General features: G+C 37.5%; 1 protein-coding gene across 5 annotated transcripts in view; it reads left to right on the top strand.

Annotated features, from left to right (window-relative positions):
• The window catches only part of LOC113067044 (tight junction protein ZO-1-like), a 108752-nt gene that overhangs the window by 44472 nt on the left and 50876 nt on the right, over positions 1-13404 (top strand). Inside the window, exon 1 of one of the 5 annotated variants that reach the window (XM_026239259.1) lies at positions 2734-3302. The exons of the other annotated variants lie outside the window; for them this stretch is intronic. Coding sequence (XP_026095044.1) covers positions 3276-3302 — 27 coding nt within the window. The 5' untranslated portion in view covers positions 2734-3275. Of the gene's footprint in view, positions 1-2733; positions 3303-13404 lie in introns of those variants that run through there. 5 annotated transcript variants of the gene reach the window in all.

Here is a 13404-nt window from a genome sequence, read left to right as displayed (position 1 = left end):
ACCACTCCATGTAATAACCAGTGTCCTTCACAGTCTCTTCCTGGCCGTTCTCTCCTGTATGTTTTGCCTGTTCTGCTGTCTCTCACCGTTTCTGCTGAAGACTCACTCTGAGGAAGTTCATTACAGCCGACATCATTTTTTCTCTCGAGCTTGCAGCTAATTAAAATGACATGCCAACTAGATCCCAGCCACCCTGGATTGTTTTAAATACTGTACTGATTGTATTAGATTTAATACCAGTCATGTTTTATTTGCCATATTAATGATTTTATGGTGATTTAAATCCATTACACTTTGTGCAGGAGTGATACAGCAGTTGAACTGTGCATTCTGGAGAGCCGACTGTGGTTAGGTACAGGTGTCAAGGGCAATTTATCTTGCTTCCTTGAATTTTTTGCCAGAGATGTGTCAGGCAGGCTGACTGGGCATCGCTGCATTAGGAGCCAAGCGTGAAAGTGTGAGGTAAACAGAGGAAAAACAGAATGGAACATGAAGTTGTAAAACTGTATAGCTGCGGTGGTCTATAAGTCTCTTTGCTTGGTTTCCTGCCTCTGATGGGGATAATATCTTAAGTGCAGCGCTGTATTGTGACAGCAGAAAGAATCAGAGGAAGTTATCAGTGTAATGCAGGCAGTGAGTGGGAGCTTCCTGTGAGATTTGTGTGTGTGGTCACAATGAGATGAAAATACACTTCTGTAGTGTAAAGACATTAAAGTAAAATGACCCTGTCTATCTATCTATCTATCTATCTGTCTGTCTGTCTGTCTATCTATCTATATGTCTGTCTGTCTGTCTGTCTGTCTGTCTGTCTATCTATCTATCTATCTATCTATCTATCTATATGTCTGTCTGTCAATCTATCTATCTATCTATCTATCTATCTATCTATCTATCTATCTATCTATCTATCTATCTATCTATCTATCTATCTATCTATCTATCTATCTATCTATCTATCTATCTATCTATCTATCTATCTATCTATCTATCTGTCTGTCTGTCTGTCTGTCTGTCTGTCTGTCTGTCTGTCTGTCTATAAAGCTATCTATACCACTCTACAGTGAGTGAATAATTTAAGTTATTATTTTTTTGCCTCATTAATGTACACACAGCACCCCATATTTACAGAAAAACACAGAATTGTTGAATTTTTGCAGATTTATTAAAAAAGAAAAACTGAAATATCACATGTTCCTAAGTATTCAGGCCCTTTGCTGTGACGCTCATATATTTAACTCCGGTGCTGTCCATTTCTTCTGATCATCCTTGAGATGGTTCTACACCTTCATTTGAGTCCAGCTGTGTTTGATTATACTGACTGGACTTGATAAGAAAGCCACACACCTGTCTATAAGAGCTTACAGCTCACAGAGCATGTCAGAGCAGATGAGAATCATGAGGTCAAAGAACTGCCTGAAGAGCTCAGAGACAGAACTGTGGCAAGGCACAGATCTGGCCGAGGTTACAAAACAATTCTGCTGCACTTAAGGTTCCTAAGAGCACAGTGGCCTCCATAATCCTTAAATGGAAGACATTTGGGATGACCAGAACCCTTCCTAGAGCTGGCCGTCCGGCCAAACTGAGCTATCGGGGGAGAAGAGCATTGATGAGAGAGGTAAAGAAGAACCCAAAGATCACTGTGGCTGAGCTCCAGAGATGCAGTCGGGAGATGGGAGAAAGTTGTAGAAAGTCAACCATCACTGCAGCCCTCCACCAGTCGGGGCTTTATGGTAGAGTGGCCCGACGGAAGCCTCTCCTCAGTGGAAGACACAAGAAAGCCCCCATTGAGATTGCTAAAAAACACCTGAAGGATTCTCTGGTCTGATGAGACCAAGATAGAACTTTCTGGCCTTAATTATAAGTGGTATGTGTGGAGTAAACCAGGCACTGCTCATCACCTGTCCAATACAGTCCCAACAGTGAAGCATGGTGGTGACAGCATCATGCTGTGGGGTGTTGTTCAGCTGCAGGGAAAGGACGACTGGTTGCAATCGAGGGAAAGATGAACATAGCCAAGTACAGGGATATCCTGTAAACCTTCTCCAGAGTGCTCAGGACCTCAGACTGGGCAGAAGGTTCACCTTCCAACAAGACAATGACCCTAAGCACACAGCTAAAATAATGAAGGAGTGTCTTCGCAACAACTCTGTGACTGTTCTTGAATGACCCAGCCCAGAGCCCTGACTTAAACCCAATTTAGCATCTCTGAGGAGACCTGAAAATGGCTGTCCACCAACGTTTACATCCAACCTGACAGAACTGGAGAGGATCTGCAAGGAGGAATGGCAGAGGATCCCCAAATCCAGGTGTGAAAAACTTGATGCATCTTTCCCAAAAAGACTCATGTATTAGATCAAAAGGGTGCTTCTACTAAATACTTAGCAAGGGGTCTGAATACTTAGGACCATAAGATATTTTAATTTATCTTTTTAAATAAATCTGCAAAAATTTCAACAATTCTGTTTTTTTCTGTGTTTGTGCTGTGTGTACATTGAGGGAAAAAATGAACTTGATTTTAGCAAATGGCTGCAGTATAACAAAGTGAAAAATTTAAGGGGGTCTGAATACTTTCCGTACCCACTGTACATCTAATACATACATCTGTATAACAGTAAAACATATTTAGCTTTTTTGGACCGCTTGGTTTCTTGATTTACATAAAATGTTGTGCTCTAATAACCCCCTACATTCACAATCCTCAGTGCCTTTTTATAACAACACGGCAGTGGAACATCCCAGATAGGGACACCGCTGCTGTCTCTCTCTGGTGTTTCCACCCCTGGAGAGACGCGGTGGAAGTGTCCAGCAGACAGAGGAGTCAGAGCAGCGCTGCTGAGGGACAGAGAGCAGAGAGCGGAGCTCATCTCATCCTCCTCCTGCTGCTGCACAGGGTTACGACATCCCGCCCTCTGCCTCCCACAGGTGTACCAACACACCTCCCAACGGATTTATACACCGGGACTGCTCTGAATACACCAGATTCCTGCGGGACAGACGTGTCACATTCAGAGATTTCGTGAAATGTATTCGCTTTATCAGGAATAAGAGAAGACCGCTGGCGAACTTCACGCTCATCTGACATGTTACCGCTCATCTCTAGAAGAGACCACAACACACTTTAACCCCACACACGGGCCTGAGGAGACGAAAAACTAGGATTTCATCTCTTCTGGGTCGATCAAGCCCTTATAACCCGTTTATTTTATTTATTTATTTATTTAAGGCGACAACATTTATCCTCAACTTGCTTCAGCGCGAGCAGCTAAAGGAACAAAATGTCTGCCCGGGCTGCCTCTAATAAGGTTTGTGATGTTTTAATAAGGTTTCACATACAATGTCAGCAGCTGTTATAACTAAAAGGTGAAATATAGTTAAACCAGAGCTTAAAATGTGTACGACAGATGCCGGGGTCATAAATGTGGGCGTTTAGCCTCAGCTAACGGAGATCCCTCAACTTATGCTAACACGCTAACGCTAGTCGATATGTTCGAGAGTTTACAGCTTTAACTGAACACACGACGGTTAAGTTTTGTATCATACTTTTCTTTTATAACCATAAATAATCCAGGTTTGTCGTTTAGCCTTTTGTTTTGTAAATGTACCGCGTTTGTTTTGCGTGACAGTGATATAAATATGCGGTTAAGCGCTTAGCCGAAGGGTTTTCTAAAGTCCGTTGGTTTCATGAAGCTTTTAAATGTTGGATTTTTAAACTTTTCTGAACTCATAGTGCTGATTTTGACTGTCGTCTCAGCTTTTAAACAAACAGCTGACAAAGCATTGCAGTGACTGTATCGTGAGTTATCGGAAAATATGTCTAAAATATGTAAAATCTCCTGTTAGCTGTTATAAAATGTGTTATGTAAAATTGGCCGTATTTCCGAATTTAAATATTTTACGGTATTTTATAGCGTGTTTGTGTGAGCTGATATTTATAGATGGTGTCAAAAGTGTGTTTTTGGGCTCGTCCCATAGCAAACAGACACAGCTGATGACAGGAATGATGAACATCAGTCTCCTCAGCTGCTGCTCAGAGGATGTTTTTCCTACAAATTTAACAGTATGTTAACTTTAATTCAAAGCACATAGAAACTTTAGGACAGGAAACTTAAATGAGAATAGCTGTCACTGAGACGGTGTCTGTTGGGTGGGTGTTTCCAGTGACACCTGTTGAAGCTCCTCCCACAACAGGTGAAGCATCTCAGGAATGTGACTCTTCCTCGCTGTCATGAGTCACAGGTTGTTTTCCCGCCTGTGATGTCTGGTTAAGCTGAGTAACATTAACCGGTTTGACCGGATCAGCCCACAGAGCATGATTTACTAGAGTTTTCTTCATGATGCATGACATGAGTTATGATTTGACTGTCCTAGGTCATTGTTGATGCATTGTAGATATGTACAAAAAATTACATGTGTATATATAATTTAGTATTTTATATAATACAATTAATTATATTTTTTGTATAATGTAATTCGGTGTGTGTGTTTTAAAAAAAAATTGCTGATTTATTAAAAAAATATTAATAATAAATTCAACATGCACACACACACCAGTGTTATTTTAGAATCACTGAGTTATTATTTTTATAATAATATTTTGAATTATTTATATTAAAATTTTCTTTTCATATAACTTTCCTCAAATTTTTTGTAATTTTGTGTTGTCATTTCATTGTAGCTTTTATTCAATTTATTTCAGTTTTAGTTTTTAGTTTAGTTATTATTAGTTTTATTTTCCACAGAGGTTAATATTAGATCTCTTACATTCGTTTTTAACTTTAGTTTTGTAATTTAGTTGTTTCCATTTATAAGTTTGTTGCTTATCAGTGAGGGTCAGACTATCGTTCTTGTCTTACATTGCATTTTCTAAAACAAAGTTGCTTGCTCACTGACCAGTAAGTTCATTATTCCCTCTCCCAAGGCCATTTTTATGCATACTTGGGGCTTGGTGAGTGGTAATGTTTGACTGTGGTTGTAAGACTTGTTTTGTAGGTTAATAACAGCACTTGTTTGTAGATAAAACAGATGCAGGGCAAAGGGATTGTTTGGTAACACTTATCCGTCTCATGGTGTCTGTGACTTTGGGCCGGTCGTTTCACTGGTCAAGTCTCAGTAATCCTGTTGGTGTAATCGCTTCATGAGATCAAAGGCAGAACCACAATGCGATTTTCACGTCTAGCCTAAATGGAGGATTTTGTTTGTGCCCAGCTCTATTCCCTTTCTTGGTAAAAACACTGACCCATTCTCCTGCCCTATTGCAACTGAAATAAAGCTTTAGATGTAGACTTTTTAGGGTAAAGCAGTGAAGCACGCTGGACACTGACTTCTTTACGAGTCACTAAAGGCATCTGGATGGATGCTAGACAACTTTACAGTGGCCCTGATTTCTGTCGTCGATAAAATCTGCATTTAGAAAAATATATCCACCTCCTTCAGTCATTATCGTAATGAAGGCCAGGGATTTTAATCTGTGTTTAATGTATACAGTTATTTTAACTGTTTTATTTTTCAATGTCATCTTCATTTTTACTTTGGTGGCTGACTGTGGCGTTACTTTTGGTTTGTTGTGTCTTATTAAATAAAACCAGACATAATAAAATAGCTCGTTTTCCCATACAAATAAGAAAAAAAATACTTTTTTTGGGACAATATTTATTGTGAAAGAACTACACTACTACTTATAGTAATATTATTAATAATAATAATTATAATAAGAATTTATTTTTGCTATATTATATGTGTGTGTGTGTGTGTATACATATATAATCAAAAATTAAACTTTTTTTTTTTTAAATGAATAATTATTTTTTTTTTTAAATATTGTAATTTTTCTGTATTTTAATAATTTCTTTTGGCACAGCCACACTATTATTATTGTTATTATTTGAATTTATGATGATTTTAATAATAATATTTTTTCTACATCGTTTTAATAATTTATTTTGCTTCAGTATGAACATGAATCAACTAATAAATGTATAAGTTAATTTAATCTTCTATCACACTTGCTACATTTCTCACACTATGAAAACCCTTTGGTTATTAATTATATCTAGATTTTTGTTAGCCTCTTTTTTTTCTTCAAAATATATTTCCGTTGTATCATGTCCAAAACTCATTTTAGTACCCTTCTAGTTAGCTTTATTGATTTTTTTTTTTCATTTTTCTCTTACTTTGTAAGCTTCTGGAAAGCTTAGAGAGCAGAAGAGGAACGTGAAACGTCTCCAGAACAAGATTTAACTGCGGTTTGTTTGTTAGTTAGTGTTTTTATCATAAGTCCTTAGCTTCACTCTGAGTTTGGGAGTAAGCTTCAAGTTCTCCCTCCAACACCCTTCACCCATTTATTTAATCTTGTAAAAGAATGTGAGTGCCGTCCTTCACAGGAGCGGAGGGCAAATCCAGGACTTTGCCGAGTCGGGTAGAGACAGAAATGGCTCCCTTACGAAGTTTCCACAGCTGTCCGCCATTGGCAGCAAACAGATAGCCCCACCCTAAACCCACGCCATTGGTTGAGCCAAAAATGCAACACTTCAGCTTGAATGGTTTCTGTATTTAAATGAACATTTATTTACTTTTCTAATTCTCTGTATAACTATGTAGATTCAGGAACTTCCTGCTCACTCATTTAATTGAGAACATTTGTTTAGCTAAGTGGTTTTTCTTTATGATGTCAAGCATTTCTGGTGTGTGTGCCTGTAAAGTGATGCATTTGATACTTGAGAGTGGAGGGATCAAGGTCGGAGCTGTGTCTCTCTCGCAGGGTCTCACTCTTCTGTGTCAGGTGACCTGCTTTTCTGTGAAACTTGGACGTGTATTCTCTCTCGTGGATCAAGGGATTATTTTGTGTTTGTGGGTTGGACGCCGACCCAGTACTTCTGAGTGTAAGGCTGTAAGAGCGCTGTCCACACGAGATGCAAGCACGGCTTTATTACTGTAGTGAACGTGTAATGAGCGGGTCGAAATATTTTGGTAGTTATGTTGACAGTCCGGATTTCCATTAATCTCATGTTTTCTAATCAAGCATAATAAAACAGTATTTAAAACAAAACATTGGTAAATGTGACATTAATTGTTTTAGTTAGCATTTACTTTTTAGCATTAACTTGAGATATCAGATTAATACATTTTAAAAGCATAAATTTTACTAAAATTTCCACAAACACCCAATCATGTAGATTAATAACTGTTAATACTAGAAATTTTAAAATAAAGTTTCTTAAATAATCTTAGTCTAAAAAGTACATTTTTTAAATTGATTATATTTTACAAGAAAATACCGTTTCTGTCTTTCTACTGACCAAGCTTAAACCTTGTGTTTTATGTGCTTATATTCTCTCTTCATTTTCATAAAGGTCAAATGAAAATCAGAACTGATTTTGTCATTTACATTCTTAACCGTTAAAATTTACAAGTGAAGACATTATTCATTGTTTCCATTAATAGTTTTTTAGTTCCAGTGCATCCTCCCCTGAACATGACGGTGGATAGTGCAAAGCGTTTTTGAAAGCATAGAGATACTATCCCTCAAGCACAATATCATTAGATTTTGACTCCAGCCAGAAATAGATGTGCTGAGGCATCACGTTTAAAAATAGCGCTGTCAGAACGTGGAGGCTTCAACTGATTCTGCTAAACTGAGTTGATATTGTGTCTGAGTGTATTTGAAAGAAGCAGTTCATGCGTGACTGCATGGAGCACTTAGCATCTCTTCACAGTGTTTGATGGACTGAGCTTTCTGAATTCAGCCAGCAGTTTTTTTAGTGTTGAATGTGAAGGAAGCTGTGCTGCTGAAAGGGAAAATCTGTTAACTGTTAAATGTTAAAAAAGTGCATTTAAGATAAAAAAAGTAAGTGTAGATCCCTGCAGCAGAAATGGTCCCGAACATCAAAGGATGGGATTTAAAATTCATCCTGCGTACTGTGGCCACATATTCAGATATTCATCTGTTGTTTCACTCTCCTTCCTCTCATTCTGAAACTAACTTACGTAACACGGTGAAAGATGACACACAGCATTTTGCGCAAACACGGCATAACGTTACACCTGAGCCTAAGTGTAGCTATATAAGGGTGTGTTCCATAGTAATTTGTGTGTGTGTGTGTGTGTGTGTGTAGCTGTGGCATTCTCTCCAGGTTTGTGGCAGCACGAGGGTTCAGAGGTCAGCCATGACACCAGGGCTAACAAGGCATTGGTTTCCTGCTGTCTGGTGTAGTATTTCTCACCATGCTATCACCTGGACCTGAGCCAGATGCTGTAGTATAAACAGTGAAACGCACACAGACGGTGTGAGAGTGCTAGGAGACGCCCCATACCTGACATACCTGATCTGATTGTCGTCATTGTTTCCTTCTAGTGAGCTGGTTTCGGGAAAACAAGTTGTGTGGATGTAGTGATACGGGCCGAGGCCATCTGGTATCTTTTTAAGGATTACTTTACCTCTGTACACTTTGCGGGTTCGATTGATTCCCAGGGAATAAACATAATGGTAAAATAAATAAATAAATGTATAGCCTGAATGCACTGTAAGTCGCTTTGGATAAAAGCGGCCGTTAATGCATAAATGTAAATGTAAGTAGAGATGATATATCAGCTGATTTTTGAGGTTATGATAGCACTTTACAGTAACTGTCAATTCGTTACCTATAGTAAATTCATTAGGTGTCATGAGCTAACGATGAAAATTGTTTTATAGCATATCTATCTAGTTTAATATTTACATGTATGCCATTGACAATGATAAAACTGCTGTCTGTATTTTTATATTTATTGCTTTTATTAGGAAATCATGCATTCAATTAATAAAAAGTGACAGTAAAGACCCTTCACGGTTCAAATCACATTACAGTTTTTGACCTACGGATTGGATAATTTTTATGAGCAGCAAGAAAAGAAAAATATTTCAATGTAACTTGCTTTCCATTTATTACTTAAAGCGAAGTACTTCTTTGATACCACAGCAAATACTACTAGATCAACTAAGAAAGTTTATTAAACATGATTAAAGAGACAAGATAACAGCCAGTAAAAATAAGAACAAATACACAAATTACAAGCATAGATAATACAACACAGTATGATCCAAATAAAATAAGGTTGGTAGGATTCAAATACAAAAATGTAATAATTAGGGAAAATAACACTGGATAGCGTTTACTGTATAAATTAAATAAATAAATAAAAATGTATCACAGCTTTTTTTGTTGTTTGATGATCATTAATGACAGCAGCAGTATTTATAGACCGCTGTCTCTTTAAAGGGATACTTCACTCAAAACTCTAAATTATGTCATTAATAACTCACCCTCACGTCGTTCCAAACCCGTGAGACCTCCGTTTATCTTTTAAACACAGTTTAAGATATTTTAGATTTAGTCCGAGAGCTCTCAGTCCCTCCATTGAAGCTGTGTGTACGGTATACTGTCCATCAGGGCTTGAATTTCGGTGCGGGAATGCGGGGATTGCGCATAATTTAAACCATTCCCGCAAGGTTAGCTTTTATAGTGCGAGAAATTCCCGCACAAATATATTTGCTTCATCTCAGAGCAATTGATTAAAAAATAAATTCACAGATGCGAGAAAAAATATGTCAAATTGTCTAGTCAAATTGTCTTTTATTTTCGAATTTAATTCCTCAATCAGCGCTGGACCGGCATTTTCTGTCTCAGCGCTGAGCTCCTAGACAGTAAACGGCGGAGCCCTGGCTGCTGTAGACAGATCATGTTTCACGCTGTCAGTGCAGCGGTCTGCGTTGCGCTGATCTTATTCACACTATCAAGTGTAGGTGCAGCATTCTAACATTGAGTCAAAATGAGCTGTTTGTGAAGAAATTATCCGCTTCCAAATTGTCGTTGTAATAACGAAACTGAAACATTAAAAAACATTTTGCTCTTTATGGTGTGCGAGTGATAGAGCGTGGCAGCAACGAACCAACTGATCAGCTTACAGCGTCACAACATTGAATACTCGGCAGAACAGCTGATCATAGCTGTACAGGGCGCCTTTATTATTTTTCATCTCCATAAATATATCTATAAATATATCTAGTAATAAAGTTAACGCAAGGGCTAGAAATCAATTAATATTTTGCTGATCCTTCTTGTCATCATGGAGAGCGCAGTTGGTTGCATGGCAACGACAGACGCCACGAGAGTGCAAGCGCTTGTGGAAATGAGACTGCGGCGCGCGCGCCCGAGCTTTCCACTTGTTTGAGCATGTGACTGCGCGTTTCCCCTTGTTTTCTATTCATTATGCGCAGCATATTTCCCGTGCGCACAAACACGGCCACAGACAATTAATTGTTTGGTTAGCGTAGTAGTTTAAATATGGACCGTTGGCTGAAGCGAAAGACAAGTTCGGATGATGCAGATCACGATCCAAAGAAAAAAGTTTTCACTGAAATGGAGAAACTCATTCAGACAGCCATGGTCATACCAGTAGCGAGTGTGTCGTGTGAACGTGGATTCAGCACACACAACAGGATCAAAACTAAATTCAGAAATTCACTGAATAATACAAGTCTCACAAATCTAATGATCATTTCAGAGCTTGGACCTTCCCTTGAGCAGTTTGACTTCAACAGAGCCATCATCAAATGGAAAGAAATGAAGATGAGGAGACAGATGAGAAACTTAGAATAAGTCACATGAAACAAAGAAATGGAAAAAAAATGACTGAAATAGAACTGAAATGTATGAAAGACATAAATACTTATAGTTTAAACTGAGTTCTTAATATCAATTTACGATATCAATATCAAAAGTAAAAAAAAAGCAAAGAATTGAACTGAACTGAAACACATGAACTGAAATAGACATTAATATATAGCATAGGCATAGTTTAAACAGAGGTCTTAATGTCAATTTGAAGAGCATGATGTATTTTGTATAAAGTTTTTTTTTTTTTTTTTTTGTTAACTGATTTGAGAACTGGAAATGCACAATTCATGCATACAAATCTTTAGATATTAATAAATGAACATGATTAAATTAGACCGATGCATCAAAATTTATTCTCCCCCCCATAATCTTTAGATCCCCCCCATGTGTCCCCCCCAGTTTAAAAAACGAAATTCAGGCCCTGCTGTCCATGTTCAGAAAGGTAAGAAAAACATCATCAAAGTAGTCCATGTGACATCAGAGGGTCTGTTAGAATTTGTTGAAGCATCGGAAATACATTTTGGTCCAAAAATAACAAATATGACGACTTTATTCAGCATTGTCTGTTGTGAGTGCGTCGTAAACATACTCACAAAAGACCCGGAAGAGAAGTACACTTTGGGATTAATTAAAACAGCATTTCATTTTTAAACAGTCCTGATGTGCGTGTATGACATATTTGTAATCGTGTGCTTTTATTAGAGGCTGTTTGCTAGAGTTCAGAGCACAATTGTGATCAGTCGTGTGTCCTTGTTAATCCTGTGAATTGATTATGTGAAACGAGAGCCTGATAGCCATATCTTGCTGAAGCCGACCCTCCTGCTTTTGTTCAGCAGTGGAGAAGGTGATGCAATGAACAATATTGTAAACCTTGTATTATTTTGGATAGTTATGGTTATATAGAAAAAAACTTAATGAACTGAGGGAAAATCCATCTTAATATGTGATTTAAATTTATTTGACTATTTGAAATATTGACCCATAACTGATGTATAATAAAGTAGGAAAGCAAAAAAATAATTTCTATAATAATTGGCTTATTTCTATTGCTTAGAATTTCGATAATGATGCATTACAGAAATAAAAAAACTAATGCACATCTGTGATATGGGAAAACGTTAGCCCTTGTAATATCAATTTATAACATCGGCCAATGACTATAAACTTTAAGATAACAAATTGGAACAAAAGAAGTCCATTGATGAAAATGGCTATGCAACCTGTAGAATCTTTGTTGGTAGACACAGTTTGTGCTTTGTGCATTTATGAATATCTGTTCTGATTGTTGCGTGTGAGTCGAAGTATTTAATTAAGAGAGCAATCTAAAGTTAGCTGCATCACATTGGAATGACAGGAAGAGAGTGATCCCTGACGTGATCTTTCAGGCACAAGTGTGACATTGCCTGAGTTCTGGTCTCCCCTTCTAATACTAACTGAGAACCTAGAACGATTGCTTCTGGATGCCTTCCCCCACATGAGATCCAGCACACTTCAGGTGCAGCAGTCTTTAAAGGGATAATTCAACCAGAAAAGAAATTACTCTCATTTTGTTTCACTTTCATTCAGTGCTCTTTTCCATGGAGGTTGCAGCTTATAAAAGATGTTAAATGCCCTCGAGGATTAAGGAATCAAGGTTACTATAGCAACATTGTTTTCTTTCATACAGAAATTGTTCCTTTCTGTTAGATGTCTGTCATATTTTGGTCATTTTCAGTCTGGTTTGAAGAATTGACTTACGTCAAGAAAGTATGTTTTACATACCTGCAGACTATAGAAATCCACACACAGAGTATTTCTTCAGCCTATGTGAATGTCACTGGTAGCGGTCATTGAATGGAAATGAACTACAGCATCCACTCATGCCGTGTCCCCTCGCTCCCATGAAACCTGAGCCTTAATCATTACCTATAGACTCTTTATAATACTGTAGAGTCAGCAAACTTCAGCTATATATATATATAGCCTTTCCAATACAGTGGACACTTCCCTGGTGTTAGGTTTTCCCTTTTTAACTCCCAAAGAAGTCGTTCAAGGGATGTGGAAGATGTCAGTCTTACATGCTGCTTTGGGATCAGTTCTTACTAACATAACCATAAATATGGCCTCAGTTTCCATGCGATAGACTGAATTGTCAGTAGGGTTGAGAATCATTCGAATTTGTGTGATTCCGAATCCAGTTCCCTTATTGGTTCCTTTATTTAACAATTCCAAGTTTCGATTCCAATAAGGTATAAAAGAATGAGGTCAAACATTTAGATGTCGGACATATTTATCTTTTTGCAAAACATTCTTTTGCCTATGGTTTTAACAAAAATACCACCCCAAAAACAGCTACACTGTTTAATATAGATTTCAAACATCAGATGCACAATATATTGGCTACCATATCCGTATCAGCCGATAAATGTCCATTTTTCTGTTATTGTTATTCGAACCTATAAGAAAATTAGTCCGATATCTTAACGCTGATGAATAATTATCCTGCAGTGATACTTTTTTGCCATGATGGTTTTTAATGGCTTAAAATATTATTGGAATCACTTTGAAAGGAAAATACAGCTAAATGCAACATGTGCGGAGCAAGTCTGTCATATTATAATGAGATCATTAGCTGTACTATCCATTCAGTTTACTGAAATAATGACAAACAGTAAAGCGATATATGATATAACTTTGGTTATGATTGACCGAATGCATCAACAACTATAATTGAGAAAAAAACGATTACATAATGTCCCCCTGCTCTGCTTTA

The sequence above is a fragment of the Carassius auratus genome, chromosome 50 (assembly GCF_003368295.1).
Source record: "Carassius auratus strain Wakin chromosome 50, ASM336829v1, whole genome shotgun sequence".
Lineage (NCBI taxonomy): Eukaryota > Metazoa > Chordata > Actinopteri > Cypriniformes > Cyprinidae > Carassius > Carassius auratus.
Note: the sequence above shows the minus strand (reverse complement) of the source record. Positions and strands in the feature narration are given on the sequence as shown.